Consider the following 25,473-nt stretch of genomic DNA (forward strand, 5'->3'; position numbering starts at 1 on the left):
CTGAAATCCTGTCACTAAAAACAATGGCACAGAGTATGAACTTAAATGTTTAACTGTTTTCATAATGATTTAAAAAAAATTCCAACTGGGTGCAGTGGCTCACGCCTGTAATCCCAGACTTTGGGAGGCCAAGGGGGCAGATCATGAGGTCAGGAGTTCGAGACCAGCCTGACCAACATGGTGAAACCCCGTCTCTACTAAAAGTACAAAAATTAGTCAGGCATGGTGGCGTGCGCCTGTAATCCCAGTTACTCAGGAGGCTGAGGCAGGAGAATCACTTGAACCCGGGAGGCGGAGGTTGCAGTGAGCCGAGATCCCACCACTGCACTCCAGCCTGGGCGACAGAGCAAGACTCCGTCTCAAAAAAAAAAAAAAATGTCCTTGTAGCACCTTTATGGGGAAAATCTAAACAGGAACTTGAAGCTTTTAGAGATGTTCATTTCCCCAGATTTCATGGATTTGCACTAGAGGCTCCCAACAAGTAGGTCCACTTTAGGTCTATACTCCAGTCTACAAGGATTTGAAATAAGAGGAGAATCCAGTCAACACAACCTCTACTGTACTCACGGACTTGACTGCCAGCACATAACCGCTTCCCTCCCCATCTCATCTCTAGGTTCTCTTTTCTCTCAAAAAGGTCAGGAACCCCTGGAATACTGTGCTGTACCTTACACAGAGCAGATACCCAGACTGACTGACTACATTTTAACCTTGGAATCAGCCCATGCTAAATCTCTCCGGGTTGCAGATAAGAACTGCAATAGAATGCCTTCTCAATCACAGAGTTGAATCTTATATAGCTTTTATTTCAGTGATCAAAAGAATGCAGTAAATGGAATCTACACTAATTAACATTAGGCATGCACCTCTATCTGAAACTGCTGTTAGCTTCTGATTGGCCTAAATCTTTATAACTTATTTAGGCACATCATTGAATTTTTTGTACCCTGATATACAGGGTAAGTTAATTTCTTCCTTGTGGCAGTCTAGTAATAAGAATTATGTTCACTGGCTAGATTCCTTTATAACTAAAGGCCTCTAGACTCTCAGGCTGCCTACCCTACCTTGAGACTATACTTAATACGGATATTTAAGCAAATCATCATATAGGAAAGGGAGATCATCAAGAAAACTGAAGTGTACGGTATAAACACTCTTACAGATATTTTTCTCCAGGATTGATAATCAAACACTAGATAAGGATACCAAATTATTCTTCCCCCACTTCTGCCCTTTCTGATAAACACAAGGATCTCCCCTGAAATCAGAAATGACTCCACACAAATGAGATTTTTACGTATGTGGTCCCACTATCAAAACTATAGGAAGCAGTTAATGGAGCTTTGAGAAAAGCATAGTCCCATGTACAGTAATATGCATCTAAATAGAATTTTCCATTCACCTGTCAATTATTTTCACAAGATTAGCATTAAAAAATACAAGCAAACATATGACCCTTAAGCTTCACACACAAAAAATTGGTCTTTGTTCATTCTCAGATGACAGGATGTCCCAAGAGTAACAAAAGATGGGAGCCAATCCTCTCATAGCTGTTTCTTCAATCATCCCATCAACAGCTCTTCATTTCTTGAACTACCTTCCTTTTCCAAAGAGGTAATGCTGAGATCAGTCAGAAAGGCTTTCTGAGAAAACTGGCTTGGATTTCTGGGTCTGTTCCAGTCGATTCAAGATGAACTGGCTTGTATCAATGAAGCGCTCAACGCAGTTCACAAAACAGGCCTCAGCCCGACTGTCCAACTTTGGCCCAGGCTTGTCCATGCACTTCTCCTGCTCAGGACAAGATACAGAATCACAAAGGGAACTTGGAAAGAAAAAGACGGTTGGGGGCAGGGGTCCCTTTTTGTTGCTTAGAGAAAAAAAACTTTACTTAAAAATACTATCTGATATGTTAATGATAGTTCACATTTGGCAGCTGACCAAGTATATAGCAATGTTCTCTAGCCTTACATTAAATTCTTACAACAATCCTATGGAACAGATACTATTATAAATCCTCATTTTACAAGGAGGAAAACTGTGGCACAGAGATACTTTGCCCAAAATCATAGGGCCAGAAAATGGCAGAGCTGGGATATTCCAGAGCAAGAAAATGGCAAAATACAAGTGAAGTAACCTTTCGATGAATTTGGTTTTAACTCCACAATGCTGTTTGCACTAAATGCCTTTAAGTTAACTACAGAATAAAAGGTTGAAAGGATAAATCATTACAGCAAGATACCCTAAAACCTACCAAAGAAGAAAAAAAATATGACTTGAGATTCTATAACCTTGTCTACTTAAGCTAGAGATTCTTGAATCCTGTCATGATGAATGGAAAATTGAATGCATTTTCCTAAAAGGTTCATAGCTTACAGCTTTTTTTTTTTTTTTGAGACAGAGTCTGGCTCTGTCACCCACACCCAGGCTGGAGTGCAGTGGCATGATCTCACTGTAACCTCCGCCAGGTTCAAGCCATTCTCGTGCCTCAGCTTCCTGAGTAGCTGAGATTACAGGCGGGTGCCACCCCGCCCAGCTAATTTTTTCTATTTTTAGTAGAGACAGGGCTTCGCCGTGTTGCCCAGACTGGTCTCGAACTCCTGACCTCAAGTGATCCACCCGCCTCCCAAAGTGCTGGGATTACAGGCATGAGCTACCGCGCCCGGCAGCTTACAGATTCTTGCAATAGTACTTAACCACACGCCCTCCTGGCCCCAAAGTAACGAATCACAGATATTTTTAAAAAAGAATCAAAGCACTCTGGTCCAAGGCAGACCAGAGTTAAGTAAGCATCTGGTAGGTGTCATAGTCCAGCAATACTGTAAGTTTATGGGAAAGGGCCTATGGAAACCAATGACTGTACATAGTTCAAGTTAAGTGGTTCAAAAATTTCGTTCATCATTCTCTGCCATGTACACAAGCCTCAGACCCTCTAATTCCAAGGAAAATTATCCTTGGCCTCTGAATTCTATGAATTGTGTACATTAAGGGAGATCTGTCCTTGGCAAGCAGAACACGTTGTTGTCAAGCTGCAAATGCCTTCCACCCTTTTGCCAAAGTCCCCTCACAGGGCAGGCTCAATTCCTCAACCTTCAGACCCGAAACGGCTTGGTATTACACAACAATCCAACAAGAAAACAAATAAGTATGTACGTTGGAAGAGATTACACCACTTTTATAGTTAGTGGGCTGGAGCCACTCATTTCTCAGCGGAGAAGGTTAGAACTGGGTAATGAAGGTAAATCCCGAGGAGTCCAGGAATAGCAGATTCACTGATTCACTGACTCTCTGGGACTCGGGCTGCCAAAAATAAAATCCCAGTACTGGGGGCTCCGATCAGTCTTGGTGACCAGCACTAGGCAGCTTCAACCTCGGGTGCCTGAAAGTGCTGGGTGTCCAGTGGCATAAGTCTTCTTTGATACCCAGTCCTCTGCACCAACAAAGCCGAGGTCCGGAATGACAGTCCCCAGAGAAGCGGAGTCACCCTTCTCCCATCCGGCTAGGCCACAGGAACCTGAGAAAATCAAGGGTTGCTGCCAGGTGCCCGCCCCCTCCCCGAATCCCCGACGTTGTCGCGAGTCCCGCGGTACAAGGACAGAGGGAAAGTAGGTACAGTGTTCAGGTCCCAGCCCCAGGCTCCTCACCCAACAAAGTTCAGTCATCTGGTGCACCAGCTGCTGGAAGCGCTGCTTTTGAGTCTCTACCTCGATGAAATGCTGCAACTGCGGGTCCACTGCACCCAAACCCGCCGCGGAGGAAGAGGAGGAGGAATCCATCCCAGGGCGACCACGCTTGCAGAGACGAACTCCGCACCGACCTTCACGTGTCTCCGGGACGGAACCGGAACCACAACTCACTGCCTCTGGGACCGCCCCCGTGAGTGCACTGCGTCGGCGCGAGGCAGGCGCCCAACTCCACCCCGCCGCCTCCCACGCTTTGGCGCCGGTGCTTAGTTCCCGGAGTCGGCGGGTCCCACTCCCTGGACCCCGCAATCCCGTAACCCTGCAACCCTGCGGTTGCGCCCAGCCTTGCGCCTTGAGATCGCAGGGCTTACAGCCCAGAGCCGAGGTGCCGTTGAGATGTTACTCCAAAAAGAAAAGAAAGGAGAAAAGGAAGTTACTTCAGACCACGTGATCCATTCCGTGCTGGCCCAACAGCTCCGCCCCTGTCCACTTCCAAATTGGCCCGCGTTTTCTGAGCTACCAGAGTTGTGCACTGGGTCGGTTAGTTGGCTGGGTCGGTTAGTTGGCTATCCTGGGCCCCTGGTTTTCGTTTTTTGATGGAGTTTTCCTCTCCCGACGTAGGGAAATGAGGCTATGGCAGTTTGTGCCCAACTTTCAGATTCATTCAAATAACATTGCATGGCTGCTGTGACAGGCACTGTTTTGGCTTAATGCATCTCTGATTCAGAGGCAGGAGTTAACAAGAGGGCTTAAATCCGGAGGATCCTGTCGAGTTCTCAGGGTAGGAATATGCCAAACTAATGCCACACAGCAGCTTTCTGGAATACTGAGATAGGGCGCTTCAGGGAGGCTGCATGATTAATAGAGATACCAAAGACTTTCAAGCTTTCTGGTAATTTTATTTTATCAAAACACCCTCCCCTCCCATCTTTATGACACCATTTCATTCTTGCCAAATTCGGCCCACCCCCACACACACACCCCCAAGCTCTACCAAATGCCTACTCAAAGAGCTGTTGGATCCCTTTGTGCGGCTATTTACATCCTCCCTCCTAAAAAATGTTTTCATTGCAAATTCAGTCTGTCTTAATTCTCTCGGGAAATTTCAGGCACGATAATTTCTTGGCCTTTGCTCAGAAGCCACTATCCCAGGGAATCAAAGAAGAGGTGCATTCCCAGATGTAGAGAGGGACCTTTTTGTATTGAGTGGGAGCACAAAGGCTCCAGGGCTCGTAAGCTTGGGATTTCCTCTGAGAAAGTGAAATTGGGGCTTGTGGAGAAGAGAAGTAGAACCAAGAAGCTTATTGGCGAGCTCAGGATTCTTCATCCATGACATCTAGAATATTGCTTAGAAGAATTTTGAAAGTGGGACGCTCATCTGCTTTCTAAAACCAAAGAAAAAGTAAAGTGTTACAGTGGCTAGAATCCAGAATTCAAGGGAAATGCAATGAGTAAGCAGCAAATGTTTATTAAATATATGCTCTATGCCCAGTAGCATGCCCTGTCGATTACAAAAGGAAAAAAAAAAAAAGAAATAGCAGCTCTCCATAAAGTCTTTGTGCACTTTTCATCTTTAGTAACTCAGGTTATTAGTGTGATAAGAACAATTTGCCAATTAAACTGACAATCACACTGATCAAAATTGAGGGCAAGTTCATTATGTAACTGTACACAACACATTCTTATTTTGGATCCTCAAGTGAAAAATGGCTACCAAACAAGTTCAAGTGGTTGGCAGAACAGAAATCCCATGTGATAATTTTTAGTGATTAATATTTCAAAACCACAGGCCGCATCACTGAGCAGGGATTCTGAGTACCTGGGACCTTTTTTTTACCACTGTCTGGTAACAAAAAGACTAAGGTTTTTTTTTTTTTTTTTTTTTTTTTTTTTTGTGACAGTCTCACCCTGTTGTCCAGGCTGGAGTGCAGTGGTGTGAGCTCAGCTCACTGCCACCTCCCAGGTTCAAGCGATTCTCCTGCCTCAGCCTCCCAGGTAGCTGGGATTACAGGTGCACGCCGTCACGCCCAGCTAATTTTCATATTTTTAGTAGAGACCGGGTTTCACCATGTTGGTCAGACTAGTCTTGAACTCCTGACCTCAGGTGATTCACCCGCCTCAGCCTCCCAAAGTGCTGGTATTACAGGCGTGAGCCACCGCGCCCGGCCTAAGACTAAGGTTCTTTTTGATGGCCATGGCCCATAAGCCCCCGAGGTATTTGGTATTTAGTGGTTCAGGGAACATTCATGCCAGAATGCTCTCAATCTGTCAGAACCAATGGTCATCAATTTCTTGATTCCTTGACTCAGTGATTCTTAAACTTAGCTGAGTATCAGAATTTCCTGGGAAGTTTAAAAAGAGATTTCTGGGTTCCACTTCAGGCATACCTAATCAGAATTTCTGGAGAAAAGACCCAGTAATCTGAATTTTTGTGTGTGTGTGTGTGACACAGTCTCGCTCTGTCACTCAGGCCAGAGTGCAGTGGTGGGATCTTGGCTCACTGCAACCTCCGCCTCCCGGGTTCAAGTGATTCTCCGGCCTCAGCCTCCTGAGTAGCTGGGATTACAGGCACACACCACCACACCTGGTTAATTTTTGTATTTTTAGTAGAGACAGGGTTTCACCATGTTGGCCAGAATGGTCTCGATCTCCTGACCACGTCATCCGCTTGCCTTGGCCTCCCAAACTGCTGGGATTACAGGCATGAGCCACCATGCCCAGCTGGTAATCTGCATTTTTAAGAGCTCCTTAGGGTTTCTGATATGCATCCAATTTTGACCACTGCTTTAAACAGGCTGTGGATAAAGTGCCTGTCTGAAATCATTTTTAATTAGCAGAGTAAGAAGGTCCTGGTTGGGAGGGAGCATAGCCAATCACCCTTAATCCTGCATCACACAGAAGAAAGGAGTCCTTCCTTTCTGCACTTTCTCTGTGATCTGTCATTTGTTCAAGGGAAACGAGCCATGCTCGGATCCAGATACCCACTTTTCACCTCACCAAGAGGGCTCCAGATTCACATATGCACTTGTTGGACACTCTGAAAAGTTGAGCATTTATTTCCTACTAGAAATTTAGGTTGCCAAGGATCTACTGAAAAGTAGAGAAGGCATCTTGGGAAGAACTCAAGGTAAGAGGAGCAAAGCAGTTTAATAGTAATAGGACAGATTTCCTTATTTCCAAAATACCACACCTACCCACATACCCCACAATGCACCATATTAAAAAGCAAAACAAAACAAAGCAAACAAAAAAACCCACTACCTGTTTTAGTTCCCTTTCAAGCAGGAGGGTTTTAAAAAAAATCTCATTTAGCCGGGCGCCATTGCTCATGCCTGTAATCCCAGCACTTTGGGAGACAGAGGCAGGCGGATCACGAGGTCAGGAAATCGAGACCATCCTGGCTAACACAGTGAAACCCCGACTCTACTAAAAATACAAAAAATTAGCTGGGCGTGGTGGTGGACGCCTGTAGTCCCAGCTACTCGAGAGGCTGAGGCAGGAGAATGGTGTGAACCTGGGAGGCGGGGCTTGCAGTGAGCCGAGATCATGCCACTGCACTCCAGCCTGGGTGCCAGTGCAAGACTCGGTCTCAAAAAAAAAAAAAAATCTCATTTAGGACCCCAGCCAGAAATGGTTGGCAGCTAATAAAGTAGAAGAAAGGGCCAATGACACGCAAAGGAATGAACAAACTTTCATAACTTTTCTTTTGTAATGCCCATTGACTTGTCTGAGTGCCTCTGGCTGCCTGCTTATGCTAGATGACATGGCCCCACAACACCTCACTCCCTAAAGCTGAGTTGGCATTGGAGTGTACTAATGACACTCTAGTGAGAATTGGAGTGGGCCTGGGAAAGCCTCTGGCCATCAGATGATCAAGGTGCAGGCCAAGGTCAGAGAATGTGTGCAAGGCCTGGCATGGTGGTTCACGCCTCTAATCCCAGCACTTTGGGAGGCCGAGGTGGGCGGATCACTTGAGGCCAGGAGTTCGAGATCAGCCTGGTCAACATGGCGAAATGCCATCTCTACTAAAAATACAAAATTGGCCAGGCGCGGTGGCTCACGCCTGTTATCCCAGCACTTTGGGAGGCCGAGGTGGGTGGATCACCTGAGGTCAGGAGTTCAAGACCTGCCTGGCCAACATGGTGAAACGCTGTCTCTACTAAAAATGCAAAAATTAGCTGGGCACGGTGGCATGTGCCTGTAGTCCCAGCTACTCGGGAGGCTAAGGCAGGAGAATCACTTGAACCCAGGAGGCAGAGGTTGCAGTGAGCCAAAATCGCACCACTGCACTCCAGCCTGGGTGACAGAGCGAGACTGTGTCACCAAAAAAAAAAAAAAAAAAAAATTAGCTCGGTGTGGTGGTGCACGCCTGTAATCCCAGCTACTTGGCAGGCTGAGACATGAGAATCGCTTGAATCTGGGAGGTGAAGTTTGCAGTAAGCCGAGATCGCGCCACTGTACTCCAACCTGGGTGAAAGAGACCTTGTCTCAAATTAAAAAAAAAAAAAAGGAAAAAAAAGAGAATGTGTGCAGCTATCAGTCTGTGGCTGAATGGCCAGCTAAATGGGCAAGTAGATTCAAGGAAATAATTTAAGAGGTCATAATAAAGCACTTACCTCATGCCAACAACTGTACATGATGGTATATACCTTCTCTGAAGCCAGATGAGGCCTGTAGAGACGTAGGCCTTGGGCAATGTGTTCAGCAGTCTCACTGTTAGTAAATCTCTCATATGGCATCTTCCCCAGGGAGTAAATTTCCCACATCAAAACCCCTAGAAGATGAAAAAAATTATTAAATTGGTTTGCAGTGTTTTTGGATAGCAGGGGTCCTAGTCTTCCTAGATCAACCTCAAAGATTAGAATCAGTTGGTTCCCCGCTCTGTGCTTTTTACATTTTGCCCAAATTTCTACTATAGTACTGACCACACTAGATGGAGATCAGGGTCGTACTAGACTATTAACTCCTCTAGAAGAGAGACAGCATCTTATTTGTCTTTGTAGTTATAGGGTCTGGCAGAGTGCCTGGTACATAATCAGTATTCAGAAGCTGTTGAAAACTGAATGAATTGTTTTCCTTAACATGGTTTAAGTTCTAAAAAGGCAGAGATCATGTCCAGTTTAGTTTTCATCCTCAGAAACCCCTGTGGTGGCTGACACACAGTAAGCACTCCCCAAGGACTGGATGAATGAAAGCAAGAACAATCTCTCTGTGGAGGTTGCAAAGTGTGAATTTTCCCATTGCATTTCTTATCCTTTGAGCTGTATAATCTGTGTAATCTTATCCACTTACCAAAAGCCCAAATGTCAGATTTGCTGCTGAACTTGCTATACATCAGGACTTCCGGTGGGGACCACCGGACTGGAAATTTGGAGCCTACTGAGCTTGTGTATTCATCATCCAAGACATACCTGCAAGGGATTCAGGACTTGTTGTCATTAGGATTTGGAGAGCTTGGAATTTGCTTACGTTTTCTTGGCACGGTCACAAGAGTGTCACAAACACACACAGCCTTCCTCAAAAGTCTCTCCTCCTCAACTAGTGTCTTCTACAAATGTTACTTTTAACGAATTTCCTGTTTTTGTATCTGATTGAGCTTTCCTGATTGGCAATATGGTTACAAGAAGGATGAAGTGAAATAAGATCTAGTAGGTACTCCCTTCCTCTTCTCTATCCACCTTTCCTTTCTCTGCTCTTCTCCTTCCCTTTCTTTTATCTGCAGTTGTCACTGGAAATTAGACTGATTAAGAAAGAAGGAGGAATGGAGTAAAGTCATCAGGATTAATAGATCAAGATAAGGTATTGGGGAAATAGATTGAAAAAAGAGGAGGTAGAGATAAAGGGAGAAAGGAAGGAAAGGGATATGACAATAAAACAAAAGGATGAAAGAGGTGGCTTAAATAACTCAGAGGAAGAAAAAGAATAGAAAGATCAGCAGAAAACACTAGAATGAGAAAAAAAAAGAAAAGGAGAGGATTAAAACTATAACACCTACCCACCTACCCATGTTTCATACTGTGCTATTTTTACTTCTGGAGGGAAAGATGAAAAAGGCACACTCACCTGGACAGGCCGAAATCGGATACTTTAACAACTCCTTGATCGTTTACCAAACAGTTTCGAGCTGCCTGTAGTGCAAACAGAGACCAGTGAGACTCCGTCCCCAGCACAGAGGTTAAAGGCACAAAGCTTCTGCTGACCAGTAGAATGAAGCCAGGGAAGCTTCATCTCCTTCGACTACAGACACCTTCCCACCTAACAGGAATCTGTTGATGCCACCAAGAAATCGTGATTCATTTCCACCACGTGGAAAGCAACCTACTGTGTAGTCCTAGGTAAAGCACTGAGGACATACAGAAAGATTGCATTCTCATGGGCAATTCCACACCACCCCATTCCCTCACTAATATGCTGAAACAATTAAGGGAGAGGCTGGGTGCAGTGGCTCATGCCTGTAATCCTAACACTTTGGGAGGCCGAGGTGGGTGGATCACCTGAGGTCAGGAGTTCAAGACCAGTCTGGCCAACATGGTGATACCCCGTCTACTAAAAATACAAAAATTAGCTGAGCATGGTGGTGGGCGCCTGTGATCCTAGCTACTTGGGAGGCTGAGGCAAGAGAATTGCTTGAACCTGGGAGGCGGAGTTTGCAGTGAGCCGAGATGGTGCCATTGCACCCTAGCCTGGGCAACAGAGCGAGACTCCATCTCAAAACAAAACAAAACAAAACAGACAAAAAAACAAAGAAAGGAGAGTGAGAAGTAAGTTTGTTTTGCTTTCTGCTTTTCTGCCAGTGAGACTAGGACAATTTGAGCCTTGGCCTGACTGAAAGAAACAGGGGCGCAAACTCTGATTCTTACAGGGGCCAGGCAAGTTAAGTAAGAGTGAAGTGAAGTGGATGGAGATTGCAGGAAATGGAGAGTACATGCCTGGTCTAAAAGAAAGGAGGCGGTTCCTGAGAATGTGGACCTGGTATTTCCAGATGGTCTAGATTTTCAAGAGAAGCTGGAAATTCCAGGGGTTTTTTTTTTTTTAAGCGAAATGTTTCTTTTTAAGGATTTGCTAATTATTATATAACATAAAAAAAAAACCACACATGTGGGCCAAATGCATCCACAGGCCCCAGTATGTGACTCTGAAGGAACCAGATGATGGCCCCATGCCAGGAGCAGTCCCATTGGGAAGCACAGTCCCTTCTGTTGCAAATCCAGAATGGCCACTGAAAGACCCCACCATTTTCTTGTGGGTGGTAGGGGGTTGGGAGTGAGTGACTGCTCTGATTCCCACCACGGCAGACTTCATGGAGCTGAGGCTGGAGATATTTGATGGGGTCAGCACTGGGGCAGAGGCACACCTAACTTATAGTATTTTCTAGGTAAAATTGAAATGATGGCACCAGCAGCCCCCCTCAACCATGTATGATATATCTTCCACTGCTACTTCCACCCCATCAGCCCTTGGTCCTAGGCCAATCCTTCTAAGGTCCCACCAGGTCTCGGTGAAGGAACTGCTTTGACTCCAGGTATTCCATGGCTTCACAGACATCCTTGCACATCTCCAGCAGCTGCTGAGTCTGGAAGCGGTGGCGCATCTCCCTCAGGTAGTTCAGGAGGCAGCCATTGGCCATGTATTCAGTGATGATGAAGATGGGGCGCTGCTTGGTGCAGACGCCATACAACTGCACCAGCTTCTCATGGGAAAGATTCCTACAGGAAAGGCAAGGAACTAGTCTTCCCCTTTTGGCTCTGCATACTAGCAATAAAGGGGCTGGGGAGGAAGGGGTTGACCTGGGAGTAGAGCATCAGATAAGGCGTCACACCAGAAAGTTTATTTTCCTCTTTCCCACCCTAAATCTCAAAAGTGCTTAATATGTGGAAGTAAGCAGGGATCTGGAGCCCATAAATTGAAAAAGAAACGAGTCCAGGAATGAAAGAACGCTAAAGCTAAATTAGAATCTGTCTTTCTCTTGAAAGTTTAATTTTCTACATCTACCCCCAAATGCTACTGAGATGGTACACACCCATGATCACCACTATTCTCAACCAATATCTAAGGCACAGAAACTATTATCTTAGCAGTTAGGACTACCGCCAGTTAAAGGTTAACTTCAGTCCCTCATCCCAAACCTCTCTTACTGTAAGTCATCTTTAAGCCTCAGTGGGTTGTTGTGTGAATTCCTAGACTCCAGCAAATAGATTGAGAATTGAGTTTGGGCTATAACTCACATCATGACTTTGGCTTCTTCAATGAATTCATCTTCAGACATGGAGCCTTCTTTGATCATCTTGATGGCCACGTCATACTGGCCTCTCCATTTCCCATACTTCACTACCCCAAATTGTCCAGTCCCCAGCTCCTTCAAGAAGGTCAGGTCCTTTGGATCAATTTCCCATGATCCTAACAACAAAGTCTTGGTGTGATTCTTTGGGGTCATGAATGTATAATTCTTACAATAGATAAAAATCCCTACTGGGGTAGAAATAGGAATACTAGTAAAAGGGAAATTTTTAGAAGTACTAATCTGTCTTTGCTTAAGTCAATCTCAGAAACAGGGGATTCACTGGTTAGAGGAATCTGGGAATTTTAGGTTCAAGGTGGCCATAAGGCAAGAAGATAGACTAAGCAACCTCCCCAAATCCCTTTATGATTATGTTAGTGATGGTAGTTAATGAACTCAGGGATAGTACTGAAAATTTTCCCACAATTAAAAATAAAAGACAAAAAGACCCAGGACAACGACAAAGCCCTTTATGAATCTGTGTTTTTGCAGTCCCAGTAGTAGCCACTAGAGGAAGAAAATCAGTGAATAACTTTTACTTGGATCTGTCTTGAGCGTCCTTGAGGCAGCTGCTGCAGAACAGTGTACCTCAAGGACACTCCCTAAGGCAAGGCCAGCAAAGGTAGTTTTTGCAACTGGCCAGTCCACCCTACCCCAGAGAAATAAGGAGTTACCATATCCCAGGCCTGCAGTGGAAGGTGCATTCTTGTTTTGTTGAGACACTGGATATTTGAGCCTGGATATGAGTCCTGAAACAGAGAGAGAGGTCATGCTGTTGGTGTGCTGTAGGAGGTGGGATGCCTCACATATCCTCACTTAAAGCCTCACACTTCTGGTGTGTATCTTTCTAGTACACTTTGAATCCCAGAAGACCTCCATGAACCCACATATTTCCAGAGGTTTCTCCTCTCACAAAATACTTTTCAGGGACAAAAAAGAGGAAATACTAATTGAAATACGCTGCCTAACTGAATATATTCCCACCTCCCAGCCCACGCTTAGCTCACATCCTACCTTCTTGATGAAGCTGTTCCCCCATATCCATGCCCTCACGAATCTCTCAGTTTTTAGAAATTTTACAGTGCTTAGAAACTTTCTTCTGATATTGTCTAACCTGTATGTTCTTTGAGGACAAGGACCTCGACTCAGAATGTTCCTGTGTTCTCCTCTAGAACTGAGGAAATCGCTGAGTACACAGTAGGAACTCGATGAATACTTGCTGATGAATCGGTCACCAGCCTCTTTTGTGTCTTCTCTTAACACTGAACATCAATCACCAAATAAAGAGTCAGTCCCTGTTGGGTGTAGGTCTGCCTCTGACCACCTCTTTACCAGCTTCTAGCCAGTATCACAGGGATTTCCTTTCACAGCGAATTCACACTGTCCTGTGAGGCAGATTCTTCCTCTTATCACCTTGTCCTGCATTGCTTATCCTGGTGTCTGTGACTCCCTTCTCAGTTGCCCCGGCACTCACCTGCAGAGTTGTGCTGATGGTAGTTAATGAGCTCAGGGATGGTGCTGAAAAGGTGCTTCTCAGCCAGGTAATACTGGCTCTGAGGTGTGGAACACACAACATAATGACGTATCACCCCTTGAGGGTCCCTGAAGAAGTGGATGCTTAGTCAGTAACTTGGGCACAAAGGTCAACAGAACCCAGGAAGTAAAGTGAGATGAGTTTTGAGTTTCAGAGACAGAGGAAGTGGGATGGGCACACCATCAAGGAGCTATTAGGAGGGTACCCCTGTTCTTTATCCTCAGGGCCTTGGAATAGTAGCACTCACCCTGTGGATTTAGCAAACACAGACACTGTATATTTGCCAGCTTTGCTGGAGTCTCTGACAATGAAACCTCCTTCTTTCCCCTGAAACAACGAAAAAGAAGCTGTCTGTAGGAGGAAGTGGTGCTCACACCTGCATCCCACCTGCCCAAACTTGAGAGAGAAAATAGAACAACCCCTGATTTTACTGCCAAGTTCCACGCTTGAGCTACAGCCTCATTGCTTTTAATATTAAAAGGTGCAGGCCGGGCGTGGTGGCTCATGCCTGTAATCCCAGCACTTTGGGAGGCCAAGGCGAGCAGATCACCTGAGGTCAGGAGTTCGAGACCAGCCTGGCCAACATGGTGAAACCCCGTCTCTGCTAAAAATACAAAAATTAGTCGGGCGTGGTGGCATGTGCCTGTAATCCCAGCTACTTGGGAGGCTGAGGTAGGAGAATCGCTTGAACCCGGGAGGGGGAGGTTGCAGTGAGCCCAGATCACGCCACTGCACTCCAGCCTGGGTGACAGACCGAGAGTCCGTCTCAGAAAGACAAAAACAAAAAAAAATGGTGTAATTGGGACCTCAGACGATGGCAGCTTTGACACTGCCTTGCCCAAAGGTGGGGAGCAGAACAGGCCCTCAGTTCAAGATCCTCACTTATGCAAGGAGAATGCTGTGTGCTAGTGGTTCCACACTTACCTCTTGCTTTAGCAGTTGCTCAGCCTGACTCCGAGTCATGTGTTTGGAATACCACCTGTGAAGGGAGAGTGCTGCTTGAGTGGCTCCTGGTCATAAGCAGATTGGAGGTTATAGCACCCTCCGGGGCTTGTCCATGTCGGTGATTCAGTCAACTCACTCAAACCCTATCTACTGAGCATCTGTCATGTGCATAGCACACTGTATCCCTTTCCCAAACCCAGGTTGGCATTGAAGATTCATGGAAATGGAGAGTAGCAGGCAAAGGCAGGCAGCAGGGAGTTGCAGGGAAGAGATCAGGGACTAGGGCACTTGAGAACAATCCACTTCCATGATTAGGGAGGAAAGGACAACAGTAGCAGTTTGACATTTTAATTCTTTCATCAGGTCGTCAACTCCTTTTTCTTTGAGTGTGATTCTTCTGGATTTGAGGGCATGGTGACCTCTCTAGCTCTCGTAAGTGGAGGGTGTTTGGGGGGTAAAGGTAAGACAGACACACTAATTTGAGGTGGTGGCATCATCTGATTCAGATGGCACTAATTTTAATATATATCTTGAAATAAAAAATATGTTGAAAGTATAAAAAAGTGTATATATATATACACTTGTGTATGTATACATATGTATACATAACATACCTATATATACACCAGTGTATGTATACATATGTATACATATATACACTTGTGTGTTATATATCTATACATATATAAATATATATGTGTATGTGTATATATATACATATATAAATATATATGTGTATGTGTATATATGTATATACACATATATAAATATATATGTGTATATATGTATATACATATATATAAATATATATGTGTATGTGTGTATATATATATATATAGAGAGAGAGAGAGAGAGCGAGAGAGAGAGAGAGAGAGAATGAGAGTTCCTCCTGGAAGATTGTGGACTGACATAAACATACTTACTCATACATTTCTATGGAGTCTTCTGCTTCAGTGACATAGTTACTAGGGATGTAGCCTTCCTGCCTGTGAAGGAGACAATGTGGCAGTTCATCCAGCACTTCCCCATCCTCCAGGAGACAGATTCATATGCCCACATCCCTGAGCTCAGAACAAATTTCAAATGGAGGTATATGTATCATGCACCTCCCTCAAAGACAACCATGTCTCTGATGCATGGTTAGGCAGTGAGCCAGTGAGGTGCAGAGCTTCTGCACATGTCGCATTGGTTATATGTGCCCAACAATAGAGGCTCAGAGAGGTGGCAGAGGCAATGTATAGGGAGCTGCACGCTGGGAAGTACTTGGAGGATGAGCATGTTCAGTTTGGTGTGGGAAGAACAGTCTCTGATGAGGATGCTGATCAGGGGAATTATGCCGCAGCACTTTTCACGTGTAGGGAGTGGGCAGGCACCAGGCTCAGGAAGGGCTGGTGTGGACTCACCCATTTTTATCTCGTGCTCGCCACCATGGTAAGTTGCTTTCCTCCAAGATAAAATATTCATCACCCTTCCGCAGCTGTAGATCATTTGCATTCATTGGCATGTAATCATAAAGGGCCACAACCTTTTTCAGCTCACTTGTGGAGACTGGTGCTCCTGCTGGCTCAGGCGGTAGTGGCTTTTTCAAGATCTATGTAGTTAGGTGAAAAGGTAGGAGGGTTTGTCAAGATACCAAGCACTCTTCTCTTCTCTCCCAACTCCCTGGCTTACTCAAGACACCCAAATCAGGCATAATAAAATATTACTCAGCAGTCATTCAACAACCATTTTTAAGCACCAGTGCAGGAGTTCTCAGCCTTGCATGCATATAAAGACCATCTATGGAGCTTTTAAATTCCAATGTACTTTGGGAGGCCAAGGCGGGCGGATCAGTTGAGGCCAGGAGTTCGAGACCAGCCTGGCCAACATGACGAAACCCTATCTCTACTAAAAATGCAAAAATTAGCTGGGCACGGTAGTGTGTGCGTATAGCCCCAGCTACTCAGGAGGCTGAGGCAGTAGAATCACTTGAACCCAGGAGGTGGAGGTTGCAGTGAGCCAAGACCACGCCACTGCACTCCAGCCTGGGTGACAGAGCGAGACTGTCTCAAAAACAAACAAACAAACAAACAAACAAAAAAACCAATTCCAATACCCAGTCAGTTTCCTCACAGACCAATTACATCAAAATCAAACTCTCAGGAATGTGACCCAAACATTACTATTTTTAAAGTTCACTAGACAAAAACAATTTATAGCTAACGTCAGGAAACCGGCTTGGCACTAAACTTGTACATGAATCTACTAAGTGGCTCAGAACCTTGGTTTCCTTCTTTGTAAAATGAATATAATAATACCTGCTCTACTTACTTACAATATGTGAGAAAGGGCTTTCTAGACCTCAAGAAGGAATCAAAAAAAAAAAAAAAAAAAAAACTTCTAAAATGTTGGTGATAGGTGGTGTTAGTGCTAAGTGTTGAGTATGTTGGTATTAAGCGTAAAATTCTTCTAACTTTACTGTATGTTTGAAAATACTTTCCAGCTGGGCACGGTGGGTCACACCTGTAATCCCAGCACTTTAGGAGGCCGAGGCGGGCGAATCACGAGGTCAGGAGTTCGAGACCAGCCTGACCAACATGGTGAAACCCCTGTCTCTACTAAAAATACAAAAATTAGCTGGGCGTGGTGGCGCGTGCCTGTAATCCCAGCTACTCCAGAGGCTGAGACAGGAGAATCACTTGAACCTGGGAGGCAGAGGTTGCAGTGAGCTGAGACCATGCCATTACACTCGAGCCTGGGCGACAGAGCGAGACTCCATGTCAACAAAAACAAAAACAAAAACAAAACAAAACAACAACAACAAAAACTTTCCATTAAAAAAATCAGGCTTTGTTCTAAACAGGTGATTGGATTACATGGTTGCTGAGAGCCTTCTATCTTTCCATTGAGGAGGAAATCCTAATTAGAAGAACAAATCCCCCATCTTAGCAAGAATACCAATTAACACTGCCAAGTCCCAGGGTAATTCTAAGACTCTGGTGTGTTCTCAGGGTTTGACTATAAATTTCCATTTAAGCAGTGGCAGCACCCAGTTTCCCTGTATACCTGGTCCTCCTCAGGCGTTGGGGGAAGAGGCTTTTTTGTCTTCCGGTGAGAACTCCCAGGTTTTAAGCCTGCAAAACAAGAAGCCAGTGATGATATGGAATGCACTTTAGGAAAGGGCCCAAGGACAGGTTTGGTCAGGGACTTTGCCGTCCATATTGAGTGCCTTTAGGCAAGTTAGAAAAAGTAGCTAGGCATGCCAGGTCACATAGCTCGGAGAGCAGATTACCAGCTGGATTTCAGTCCCCATGTACCTCCTCTCTCCCCCAGGACCCTTTGTTTAGCACCCAAAATGTACAACCTTATGCTATGTGCCTGGGCTTGACAGACCCTTGGGAGAGTGATGGAAACAGAGTCAAAGGAGGAAGAAATTATATCGATCAGATCGCTTACTTCCATTCCTGTTCTCCAAAATTTGGCAGCCCATAGCATTTTTGGCTGTCTGAGAGCAGCAGAGATACTGCCCATCGATCCAGAAGCAAGGGTGGTATTTCTGAACCAGATCACTGTTGTACCGGATTACTGTAGCAGGAAAGAAGAGAGAGATCACATCTGACATGGAGGAGAAGCCACCGTTTGCATGTTTTCCTCTTTGAGCTTAGTGGTGAACTTCAAACAACTGTCCCCTCCTTGGACACCCTGAAGGAGAGCAGATCACAGGACCAGTTGGCTCACATGACTGGCCTGCCTGACTGTGCCCTGGTCCCAGACAGTTCCTGTGCAGTTTTCTTTAGTGGTCTGCGATGAGGAGTATCTCCCAATCAACAAGATAAGACTATCGGATGGCTTGAGAGCCCAATAACAGAAATACGTTATCTATGTTTTCCCAGTAGCCATTACAATCTTCCTGTAAGGCAGGTGTTCATCGTGGTACTTGTTTCCCAGATAAGGGAAACAATGTGCCCAAGCCAATCGCCCCAGCTTTTAATACTGATTTCTCAGTTCCTTGAATGCTCTTTTAGGGATAATTAGCCTTAGTGAGAACTTCTGCATGAGGCTTTCTGTATAGAATAGTCAACAGAGCTGATCTCAAGGGCAAATGAAGGTGACTTTGCCTCTAGAATCAACATGATTTGAATCTTCCTAGGGCCACTGAGGTAGACTGAGCTCATTGTCGGAGGTAACACAGCAGCTTCACTTCCCTCATGGAGTTGTGAGGCCCAAAAGATCTCTCAGAGTAAAAGTATTTTGCAAAGAATAGAGTGGATGCAGAGAGGAGGAATTAGTATTGGTGTTTATAATACTACGGCATGTCAAAAACCTTAACATGAAGTCAATTAGAAAAGTTGGCCAGACGCGGTGGCTCATGCCTATAATCCCAGCACTTTGGGAGGCCGAGGCGTGTGGATCATGAGGTCAGGAGTTCAAGACCAGCCTGGCCAAGATGGTGAAATCCCATCTCCATTAAAAGTACAAAAATTACAGCGCGCCTGTAATCCCAGCTACTCGGGAGGCTGAGGCAAGAGAATCGCTTGAACCTGGCGGGCGGAGGTTGCAGTGAGCCGAGATCACGCCACTGCACTCCAGCCTGGGTGACAGCGTGAGACTCTGTCTCAAGAAAAAAAAAAAAAAAGTCATCCAGGGTTCATAGTGTCAGATAACTGAGAGAAGCAAAGACAATTGAAATAACTGACAGCAGCAAACACTGGAGCAAAGACCCAGGCTGGTCCAAGAACACGCACATTTGAGATCATACACATTTCATTATTTACGGCTAAGAAGAATCCCGCATAACATTATTATTATTATTATTATTATTATTATTATTATTATTATTATTGGAGATGGTGTCTTCCTGTGTTTCCCAGGCAGGCCTTGAATTCCTGGACTCAAGCAGTCCTCCTACCTCAGCTTCCCAAATACCTGGGACTACAAGCACTCACCACCAGGTCCAGTGGCTGGCATAACCTTTTTAAAAAAGACAAAAACAAAACAAAACCTTCCACTGTAGAAGACAACTAAAATTCAACTGGGTGTGGTGGCTCACGCCTGTAATCCCAGCACTTTGGGAGGCAGAGGTGGGTGGATCACCTGAGGTCAGGAGTTCAAGACCAGCCTGACCAATATGATGAAACTCCGTCTCTACTAAAAATACAAAAATTAGCCGAGCATGGTGGCATGCACCTATAATCCCTACTATTCGGGAGGCTGAGACAGGAGAATCACTTGAACCCAGGAGCGGAGGTTGCAGTGAACCAGGATGGTGCCATTGTGCTCCAGCCTGGCCAACAGGAACGAAACTCCAACTCAAAAAAAAGAAAAAAGAAAAAGAAACAACTCAAATCCTTAAGGGCTTGCTAGTCACACTTCACTCAAGGCTTTGCGGGAAAGCCTAAAAGCTTCTAGTAGTTGGTGCATTTTGCAGGCAAATGAACAAAAGTTCTTTTTTTTAAAGAGCCATTTTGATGCTTTTCTCCACATAGATTTGAAAATTTCAAACCATTCTCCCCTGCCCACCCTCACTCTGACTTTTTCAGCACTCCTCTTCACCAATGTACCAAGGACAGAATGGTGAGAGCTGTTCAGATAGAGTGCAGGTTATATGGGACTGCATTGCATAGAGGGAATTTTTTTTTTTTTTTGAGACAGTGTCTCGCTCTATTGCCCAGGCTAGAGTGCAGTGGTGCCATCTCGGCTCACTGTAACCTCCACCTCCTGAGTTCAAGCGATTCTTCTGCCTCAGCCTCCTGAGTAGCTGGGACTACAGGCACGCGCCACCAAGCCCGGCTAATTTTTGTGTTTTTAGCAGAGACGTGGTTTCACCATATTTGCCAGGCTGGTCTCGAACTCCTGACCTCGTGATTCACCCCCCCCCCCCCCCCCACCCCTCAAAGTGTTGAGATTACAGGCGTGAGCCACCACGCCCGGCCCAAAAGGGAATTTTAAAACAATAATAAAGCCAACCCAAAGTCTTTCTGCCTTCTGTTATTACTAAGCACTGGTAGTTGTGAACAATGTCATTGATACTCCTCCCTGCCAGGATTGATTACTCCTACCACATTCACACTCTGGCGCCTCCCCCCATGCCACTCCCTGTCACCTAGGGATTTGAAGACCCTCAGGTTTGCTCTGTCTTCTGCAGGGCTGGGCACCAGTAGACATGCCAAAGGATACCTAATCAACAATTAGCCACTCTAATAAACCAAGCTTGCTAATATGATAATGAGGGGAAATAAGGCTTCTTGCCTTCTCCACCCCAAAGCACACTCATTAAGAAACCTCCCTACATTCTCAAATAATGTCTGTTTCTTAAGAGGTCCCTTGAAGATGACACCCCTTCTTTTGTTGGCTAATCCAAAGCTGGTATTTCCAGCTACTTAGGAGAGGTTTGCAAAAGCAGGGTGTCCAAGTGCGAGGGCTGGGGGAGACTGCTTGCTTCACCAATGCACATTCCCCTATTGGGAAGCACCAATGGTTAGTACACATTCTCCAAGCGCTTGATGGGCTGGTCTTTTCTATCCATATTTATGAGGTTAATGTCTAAAATTCTGTTTCAGGCATACATGAATCATTCCTTTCCATACTGTTTGTAGGAGATTTGTCAATGCCATTCTCTTATTCATTTTGGCGAGGTCAGGTCATTTGCCTACTTTTGAATTTGCGATTAGGATAGGTTCTGTTGAGCTTGACCAAACAAAGATTCAAGAATAAGTATAGGCAAATATTTGTGGTACTGGAACATAGAAGGGCCCACTGCCATATTTAAGGAAATGGAAAGAGAGAGTCTGTGGCTAAGCCCTTAGGAATACAATCTTTGCATGGCAAGCACCACTGAGAAAATGTGGCAGCTGCATATGAGGTATCTGAGGCTGTGCTTTTAAAATTGAGGTACAGGCCTGGTGCAGTGGCTCACGCCTTGGGAGGCCGAGGCGGGTGGATCACTTGAGGTCAGGCATTTGAGACCAGCCTGGCTAACATGGTGAAATCCCGTCTCTACTAAAAATACAAAAATTAGCTGGGTGTGGTGGTGAGTGCCTGTAATCCCAGCTACTCGGGAAGCTGAGGCGGGAGAATCGCTTGAACGCAGGAGGCGGAGTTTGCAGTGAGACGAGATTGTGCCACTGCACTCCAGCCTGCATGATAGAGCAAGACTCTCTGTCTCAAAATAAATAAAAATAAATAAATAAAATTGAGGTATAATTTACATATAATAAAGTGCACAGATCTAATGTGTAGAGCAAACCATATTTTTCCACACTCATTTAAACTCCTTGAGATCCAGCACCTCATGCCTCTTCAGTCAGTATCTCTGCAAAGGTAGCCAGTATTCTCATGAGGTCCCCTTTTCATGTCAATGATTTCTTATTGGTGCATTTTACCCAAGAGTAGGATAATAAAAACATAAAAACAAACAAGAAAAAACAAAAAGAGTGGAATAACATTATTATTTTGTGGCTCCTAGGGTAACTCACTATTGACATTGGCAGCACCTGGGACTGTCCTGGGATTGTTAGGACTTGCACCTAAATCTCCCAGCAATCATGGTATTTGTCGGAAGGTGCCTACTTTTTGGCTCCTGTTGTTAGCCCAGGACAGTTCAACAAGACTATACCCAGGTGGAACTACTGGGAAAAAAAATGCCTTTGGTGAAACATAAGGGAAGAGAAGGCAAAGATGTGCCTAGCCACACTCCCTGATCACACTGATGACCCAGCTGAAGTGATGGTGTTTCTGTTTATTTATTTTGGCTTTATTTTAGCCTGTTGTGAATTTACTTAGCTAATGAACTTTAAAAGCAGCACATAATCAAGATTGTAAGGTTAACATCTGAGTTAAGAAACCAAGCTCGGCTGGGCATAGTGGCTCACGCCTGTAATCCCAGCACACTGGGAGGCCGAGGCAGGTGGATCACCTGAGGTCAGGAGCTCAAGACCAGCCTGGCCAACATGATGAAACCCTGTCTCTACGAAAGATACAAAAATTAGCCAGGCATGATGGTGCATGCCTGTAGTCCCAGCTACTCGGGAGGCTGAGGGAGAAGAATCGCTTGAACCTAGGAAGCGGCGGTTGCAGTGAGCCAACACCACGTCACTCTCCAGCCTGGGCAACAGAGTGAGACTCCATCTCAAGAAAAAAAAAAGAAAAAAAAGAAAGCTCATAAGCTGGATAGCCTTATCTTCGGTCATTACTCACCCTTGAATATAGTGGACATTCAATAAATATTTGTTGGGCCAGGTGTGGCGGCTCATGCTTTAATCTCAGCACTTTGGGAGGCAGAGGCGGGTGGATCACCTGAGGTCAGGAGTTTGAGACGAGCCTGGCCATCGTGGTGAAACCCCGTTTCTACTAAAATACAAAAATTAGCTGGGCATGGTGGCAGGCGCCTGTCATCCCAACTACTCAGGAGGCTGAGGCGGGAGAATCGCTTGAACTTGGGAGGCGGAGGTTGCAGTGAGCCGAGATCGTGCCATTGCACTCCAGCCTGGGTGACAAGAGCAAAACTCCATCTCAAAATAAATAAATAAATAAATAAATATTTGTTGGACTAAGCTACGACTGGTTTTGAAATTAGTATATGAAGTGTAAAGAAGTTACCAACTTGAGCATGCCAGTTTCTCCCTTATTTCTCCTTCAGCTAGTCTGCCTTGCATTCCCCCATTTCCAGACTAAAACCTAGCCATTTATCGATGTGGAGCCCAAGCTGGTGGTGGTTGTTTATTCCCACAGATAAATCAGTTAACGCAACTATTGATCCCTTTCTGTGTGCAAGGCGCTGTATGAGGCATTGTGGAGAGAACTAAAGAAGTACAAGTATATATGTCCTGCAGAGCTCCTATCCCAGTCTCTGCAAATATTTCTGTGGCTGGAGATAGTATATTGGTTCAGGACATGGAGTCTGGAGCCTGAATTCAAAGCCTGACCCTGCCATTTACTAACTGAGGGCCTTTGGGCAAGTTACTTAACCTCTCTGTGCCTCAGCTTTCTTATCTGTAAAATGGGGATGAAAAGATAACTGCCTCATATGGTTAATACAAAGTTAATATATGTAAAGAACTTAAAGAAGAGCCTGTATCACAATAAGCAGTATTAAAGAGTTTGCTCATTTTGTAGCCCCAGGGTTAAAGCAGACCTCTTATCTTAAAATATGCCAAGAACTGAACTGTGTAATGCAGGATATCACCTATTTGTAATATTCAACATAGCTTTACTATAGAATATTTTGCAACCAACTACATGTGAAATTTCTGGACTTGGAAACCAAGCAGCGCAAAACTATGTAATGAGCTTGGGCTTTGGAGTCATACAGACACAGGGATGTGATAAGAATCCAGGCTCCACCACTCACTGTGTGCCCATGAGCAAGTTACATAACATCTTTGAGCTTCAGTTTCCTCATCTGTAAATGGGGGAATAATACATACTTCTTAAGGCTACTGCAAAGATCAAATAAGTAATACATTTGAAGCACTTGACACAGAGCCTGCTACATAGTAAGTGCTCATTAAGTGTTAGTTATCATTGTTGTTGTTTTTAGTCCAAGGTTGTTGTGAAAATTAAATGAGATATTATATACAAGGTATTTAGCTCAATGTCTGGCACATAGCAATAATTGAATAGATGATCCTTCATCTTCGTTCCTCCTGTTCCCTTTCAGTTTGAAAGACTTGGCTAATATAATTTTGACCAACCAAACTTGCATTCAAGGGAGTGTACAAGGCTGGTATAGCCAGCCAGTGAGTATCAGAATCTAAATGTTTATTAAGACAAAGGGCTGTCATGCAATAACCCAACCATACCATTATCAGTCTGCCATCCTTCCTGTTTCTCTAGGCAGCCTTTCCTGATGTCAACTCAACCAGTTAATCTCTCAGTCACTTGACATGTGGCTATATATACACGCAAATATGTGTGCATGCATCCTGTGCTGCAAGCATTTACAGTCAAGTTTATCTGAACACACTGTATGGTTGATGTGAAATGCTGAAACTGTTCAAGTTTAGGTCCTCACAAAGCAAGGAATATAAAATATTTCCTTGGGAAATATTTATCTACAACAAAGAGATGTACAGTGCTTTCGCATACAGTGATTTACAGTTTTCCATGTGCTTTTACATGTATTATTACTTCATTTGATCCTTACAACAACCCCAGAGGTAGGTGTGGCATGAATTACCATTATTCTCCTTTGAAAAGAAGAAACTGAGCATCAATGAAGCTTGTTGGCCTTCTTGCCAGAAATCACCCAGTTTGTAAGTGGTAAAAGAGGGCTTGAAACCAGGTTCTCTGACTCTGACTTCAAGCACTCTAATACATCATCTATTTAATTTTTTGGAGCTAGGTATTTTATACTTAGGATTCTAAATATTGCATAACCATTGAATGCCACACCACCCTTGTATTCAGTGCAATAAAGGGACTTTTTTTTTTAATAAATAGAGAAATGGAGATGACTAAAATTACAAAATTGCACTAGAGAGATAGTGATAGAACTGGGAAACTCTTAGTCTAATATTTTATCTTTTATTCATATGATGGAATACTAAGCTCAATTGTATTACTAATATTGGAACAAAATACAAACTTTCCTTTGTTTCTTTTTCTGTTGTCTTTCTTTCCTCCCTCATCCCCTTCCTTCTTTCCTCCCTCATCCCCTTCCTTCTTTCCTCCCTCATCCCCTTCCTTCTTTCCTTGCTTCCTTCCTTCCCGTCTCCCTCCTCCCCTCCCTCTTTCTTTTCTCCCCTTCTATCCATTTTTTTTCTTTTCTCTCTACATTTCTCCTTTCTCTTTCTTTCTCGTTTCTTTCTTCCTTCTTTCCTTTTCCTCCCATCTATCTCCTCTTCCTTCCTTTCCTTCTTCTTTTGGAAACATTTATTTTCCAAATAATTCTCACCATTTTTGAGCTGGTGAATCCACCGCTTCCTTAGTTCTTCAGTTGGGGAGAAGACGTAGAGAGGCCCTTCATCATATACAACCTGGGTCAATGAAAACACAGACTTCAGCAGTTAGGATTCAGAAAAAAGGAGAAAGACCTTGAAGGTACTAATCTTAGGGGA

The 25,473-nt window shown here is 44.5% G+C and overlaps 2 protein-coding genes across 7 annotated transcripts in view; both read right to left on the reverse strand.

The window, feature by feature from the left end:
* Positions 1-785: 785 nt before the first annotated feature.
* TIMM8A (translocase of inner mitochondrial membrane 8A) lies at positions 786-4,110 on the reverse strand. 2 transcript variants are annotated; one of them, XM_055269369.2, is made up of 2 exons: positions 3,642-4,110; positions 786-1,788 (listed from the first exon to the last, which is right to left on the reverse strand). In XM_055269369.2, exons 1-2 carry the CDS (start codon positions 3,771-3,773, stop codon positions 1,627-1,629), a joined length of 294 nt encoding a protein of 97 aa, XP_055125344.1. In that variant the 5' UTR covers positions 3,774-4,110; the 3' UTR covers positions 786-1,626. The 2 variants fall into 2 exon arrangements, with proteins under 2 accessions (XP_055125344.1, XP_055125343.1); XM_055269368.2 differs by having other exon boundaries at positions 786-3,511; positions 3,642-4,069.
* Positions 4,111-4,558: 448 nt separating this feature from the next.
* The window catches only part of BTK (Bruton tyrosine kinase), a 37,553-nt gene continuing 16,638 nt past the window's right edge, over positions 4,559-25,473 (reverse strand). For 2 of the 5 annotated variants that reach the window (XM_055269354.2, XM_063635098.1), the window contains exons 5-19: positions 25,311-25,392; positions 17,873-18,001; positions 17,483-17,550; positions 15,841-16,028; positions 15,361-15,423; positions 14,417-14,471; positions 13,740-13,819; positions 13,433-13,560; positions 12,633-12,707; positions 11,906-12,077; positions 11,170-11,386; positions 9,744-9,808; positions 8,973-9,091; positions 8,297-8,454; positions 4,559-5,065 (exon numbers count right to left, since the gene is read on the reverse strand). In XM_055269354.2, coding sequence (XP_055125329.1) covers positions 4,994-5,065; positions 8,297-8,454; positions 8,973-9,091; positions 9,744-9,808; positions 11,170-11,386; positions 11,906-12,077; positions 12,633-12,707; positions 13,433-13,560; positions 13,740-13,819; positions 14,417-14,471; positions 15,361-15,423; positions 15,841-16,028; positions 17,483-17,550; positions 17,873-18,001; positions 25,311-25,392 — 1,671 coding nt within the window. In that variant the 3' untranslated portion in view covers positions 4,559-4,993. The remainder of the gene's footprint in view (positions 5,066-8,296; positions 8,455-8,972; positions 9,092-9,743; positions 9,809-11,169; positions 11,387-11,905; positions 12,078-12,632; positions 12,708-13,432; positions 13,561-13,739; positions 13,820-14,416; positions 14,472-15,360; positions 15,424-15,840; positions 16,029-17,482; positions 17,551-17,872; positions 18,002-25,310; positions 25,393-25,473) is intronic. The other 3 variants (XM_063635100.1, XM_063635101.1, XM_063635099.1) reach the window with 2 other exon arrangements.

The sequence above is a fragment of the Symphalangus syndactylus genome, chromosome X, assembly GCF_028878055.3.
Source record: "Symphalangus syndactylus isolate Jambi chromosome X, NHGRI_mSymSyn1-v2.1_pri, whole genome shotgun sequence".
Lineage (NCBI taxonomy): Eukaryota > Metazoa > Chordata > Mammalia > Primates > Hylobatidae > Symphalangus > Symphalangus syndactylus.

Coding starts and splice junctions, on each gene's coding strand:
- TIMM8A (XM_055269369.2), bottom strand. CDS start 3,773: ATGGATTCCTCCTCCTCTTCCTCCGCGGCGGGTTTGGGTGCAGTGGAC. Junction 1,789..3,641: donor AGATGACTGAACTTTGTTGG/GTGAGGAGCCTG, acceptor TGTCCTGAGCAG/GAGAAGTGCATGGACAAGCC.